The following is a 4408-nucleotide window of genomic DNA, read 5'->3' as shown; positions in this document are numbered from 1 at the left end:
ACTTCTTCACCTACCCGCGCAGGAGCATCTTCAGATCAGAGGGATCTTTCACCCATCCGATAACCAGTTCAGGATCATATTCAGTTTGATCCTGTTTCTCATAGTCTGATGGAAAACGAAAAGGGTAACAACGACCCACCACCCCCTCCTCCCACTAATGCTGAGCTTCAACGACAGCTGGAGGAGTTGCGCCAACAGGTCAATCGTGGACCACCTGTGCCTGTGCAAAATCAATATGTATACCAAGGAGTGGCAAACCCAATTGTCCATTACAACATCGTGGCCAACACTTTTGAGCTGAAAAGAGGACTGATCCAGATGGCGGAGAACATTGCTTTTAGGGGCAAATCCACAGATGACCCTAACAAGCATATCACCAAGTTCATTCAGATCTGCAACACAACGAAGTTGAATGGAGTGACAGATGAACAGATTCGACTGAGGTTGTTTCCCTTCTCCCTGGAGGATTCAGCAAAGTACTAGTTGGAGAGTTTGGAGCCGGGTTCTATTAGAACATGGGATGCTATGGTGGAAAAGTTTTTGGAAAAGTTCTATCCCCTGAGGCTATTAAGAGGCAACATGAGATCATTGCCGTGAACCCTGCAGAGAATATTAGAGAAGCATGGGGGAGGTTCAAAGCCTTGATGAAGCGGTGTCCCAACCATGGGTTAACCCCGGCAGTGCAAGTCATTACATTTTTCAAAGGGTGCATGCCTGAAGCACAACGGGAGTTGAATTTCAGCTCAGGTGGAAATCTTCTCAAGAAAGGAGTGAATGAAGCTATGGAAGTGATTGAGGAGCTCGCCTATAATGATGAAGGATGGAGTAATGAGAGGAGTAAGGTGCATATGGTGGTTTCCACTACAGATCATGATCCAATAAGCACCTTATCCGATAAGTTGGATGCCCTTACAATGAAATTTGACTGCATGGCGATGGGGCAACCCTCTCAAGGACCCCAAAGAGGTGTAGAAGATGTGAACTACGTGCAACAAGGGGGCAACAACAGGTACTATAATAACCCCCGCCCTAACTATCAAGGTGGAGGTTATAATCAGTACGGGAACATGGAGCATCCCAACCTCTCTTATGGGAACCCTAATAATGCTCTGCAACCACCTCAGGGGTTCACAATTACTGATGGAATGGTTAATGATCAAAAGAAGATGACCACAGAGGACATACTCAAGTCCTTCATGATTCAGACTAACAAGGTCATGGAACAGAACAACCAAAGGATGGAGAAAGGTGAATCAGACGTGCAAGGAATGGCCACTCATCTGAAGAATATTGACATACAGATCAGCCAGATTTCCCAAACTATGAGTGCTAATACTCAATCGGGAAAGTTTCCATCAAATACTATCATCAATCCCAAGGAATGCAAAGCTATACATCTGAGGAGTGGAACAAGCTATGAGGGACCTCCAATGCCATCCGAAAATGAGGATAGAGTAGCAGAAAAGAGAGCTGAAGAGAAGGAATTGGTCGAAGAAAATGAGACTGTGCAGATTTCCACTCCACCTAAGGAGAACACGACTATACATTCACCTACACCACCTACAACTCATAGTCCAGCTGAAGTGAGGATCCCTTATCCTCAACGTGTTCAGAAGAAGAAGACAGATGCCCAGTTTTCAAGGTTCTTAGACATCTTTAGGAAGGTTAACTTGAATATTCCATTGGTGGAGGCACTTCAAGAAATGCCTACATATGCAAAGTTCCTAAAAGATGTGCTCTCCAAGAAGAAGAGGTGGACTGACTATGAGACGGTGAACATATCTGAAAACTGTAGTGCCATAATTCAGAAAAAAGCTACCGGCCAAGCTTAAAGATCCTGGCAGTTTCAACATCTCATGTGCCATTGGAAATGACAGACAGACAAATGCACTTTGTGATCTGGGGACGAGCATAAATTTGATGCCATTATCGTTTTTCAGAAAGATGAAGATCAGCACTCTCAAGCCGACAACAATCACACTGCAGATGGCAGATAGAACCGTCACCTATCCTAAAGGAATTGTTGATGACGTTCTTGTGATGGTACACGACTTCATATTTCTAGTCGATTTGGTAGTGTTGAATATGGAAGAAGACGTGAATGTACCGCTTATCCTGGGGCGTCCATTCCTTGCAACGAGAAAAGCATTGATAGATATAACAAAGGGAGAGCTCACTCTTCATATGGGCAACAAACGCCACATCTTATCTATATACAATGCTATGAAGAGTCGTGAAGAAGAGGAACTTGTTATCAAGAAGGAGTGCAAAACTGTGCATGTTGTAGAGGTTCAAAAGGCACAAGAAATTGAGTCCACATTTGGGGATTTTTCTTTGCCGCAATGGATGTTTGGTTCATGTGGTGGATCAAGTTCTAAAGAAGAGACTGCATTAAATCCTAAAGTGAAGGAGAAGAAAATAAAAGCTGAAAATTCACACAAAGTGGAAACCAAAATTTCTGATGGAGCTCTGAAAAATACTTGGTGGAAGAAGAGATTGGCTAGATCATATGCTTCCAAGATTGACAGAAAGTCTAACACCACCAGTTATGGCGTGACATGATGCAGCTCATGGAGGACGTTGAGCCAACGACGATAACCAAAGGCACTGTAGAGGAGGTAACCCCTAGTAGGTAACTTTTAATTTTATCGTTTCAGTTTGTTTTTGGTGTGTTTTGTGTTGCTTGCATACCATGTAAGTCTCCCTTCTCCACCAACTTTTCAAACTTATTCTTTGCATAGCTTTGAATAAGTTTAGGGGATGATATGGTGGATAGGGACACTAATAAGGTACTTATCTTATTGCTTTATTTTTGCTTTAGATTGTTTAGTTGTCTTTTGTTGCTTTTTTATTTTATTTTAGGATAGAATTGCTTTATCTTGAATTGAAAAAAAATTTTGGTAGTAATTAGGGTGAAGACTAGTCGTCTATGATAAAAGAACCATCCATTTTGAGCTATCACTTAACCATTTACTTGAGAGTTTAAGTAATAGGGTGCATAAGCAACGAATTGCTTGTTTGCCTTGATTAATGCTATTTACCCAAGTGAGATTTTTTAGCCTTCAATTATTTCATGTGCGTTTTATCATCAATTGTGCATATGTTTCTAGAACTTGCTCCTGGTCTTCTTGAGTCTACATAGTGACCTTAAAGATAGGGGAAGATGCCATCGTTGTTAGCCTCATTTTTACCTAAACACTAACCTTAATATATAACATCCTTGATAGCCAAGTTTGAGCCTCAAGCCTTTTCTTTGGTCAAGCTAATCAAGTGGGTTGGTAATCCTAGACTCTAAATTTGTTGAGATATGAAAAGAAGAGTTGGGAGGGTATAATTGAAAAAAAAAGTTGGTTGAGTTTGTACTTAAAAAAAAAGAGGCGTGAACGAAAAAAAAGAAAAAGAAAAAGAAAAAAGAAAGAAAAAAAAAATTGTATATAGAGAATAATTTGAGGTCTTTGGAAGTTGGGAAGAAATTAGACAAAGTCTAGTTATTATCTAGAAGTGTTTTGAGAATAGTTGAAGTTAAAAGTTGATTTTTGTGATTTCTTGGGATTTTACGTTTTGGGAATTTTAATCACTTTAGCCAAATATTTCCTCACCTTACCAAAGAGCCTACATTATAACCTAAATAAAAGACCTTTCGGACTCTTGATTTATTGTCACACGAGGTAGAGGAGAGGTTAGACATTGAGCAAGCTTATGGTAAACCATGCTTTTTTGCTTGATTTGAGTGACTACTTGATATCTTATACAGTTTTTAGTGAGGTGAATATACACACATATATATCCCGAGTGAAGCATGAATCCAAGGTGATATACGAGTTAGTAGTAAAAGTGCATTCGACAGCTTAACTTGATGGAATTTGTATTGTGATATGTTTTTTTTATTCCGTATTCTTTGAGACGATGATGATGTCTAAAACCCCTTTAAATCCAAGTCTTCTTTTAGTTTTTTTTCTTCATTGCCCGAGCACTAGCAATTATGTAAGTTTGGGGGAGTTGACATACTTGACTTTTACATGGTTTTAGAGGGTGGTTTTATATGAATTTGATCATATATCGTCTATTATTAGGCGTGTTTATATCTACTTCTCTATTATGTTGTAATGTTGACCATTTTGTTAAGAATGTGTAGAAAAATGTGCAAAATAGGTGGATGTGGAGCAGCCTTGGCTTGAGATAATTTTACTGGAGATTTTGAATTCCAATCGACCCCCAATCCATATCATTCTCTTCATCTTTGAAAGAGCTTCGCGTGGGTATCTTAAACACCTCAATCGGAGCTCTGTAGAAGAGGTTATGGCCGTTTTACAAGCACTGCGCTGTCCAGAAAATCTCACGCGGCCGGGTGAATTGTTACCCTATAATTCCACCCGGCCGGGTGTCGCAAATTGAGCGCTGGAAGGTC

The 4408-nt window shown here is 40.2% G+C and overlaps 1 protein-coding gene across 1 annotated transcript; it reads left to right on the top strand.

Moving 5' to 3' along the window:
• The first annotated feature begins 515 nt into the window (after positions 1-515).
• Positions 516-1832, top strand: LOC121796712. Its single transcript, XM_042195504.1, has one exon. It carries the CDS (start codon positions 516-518, stop codon positions 1830-1832), a length of 1317 nt encoding a protein of 438 aa, XP_042051438.1.
• Positions 1833-4408: the final 2576 nt, after the last annotated feature.

The sequence above is a fragment of the Salvia splendens genome, chromosome 3 (genome assembly GCF_004379255.2).
Source record: "Salvia splendens isolate huo1 chromosome 3, SspV2, whole genome shotgun sequence".
In the NCBI taxonomy this organism is placed as follows: Eukaryota; Viridiplantae; Streptophyta; class Magnoliopsida; order Lamiales; family Lamiaceae; genus Salvia; species Salvia splendens.
This window is presented reverse-complemented; position numbering and strand designations above follow the sequence as displayed.

Excerpts from the sequence above, each read along its gene's own strand:
- LOC121796712 (XM_042195504.1), top strand. The coding sequence starts at position 516 with ATGGGATGCTATGGTGGAAAAGTTTTTGGAAAAGTTCTATCCCCTGAG.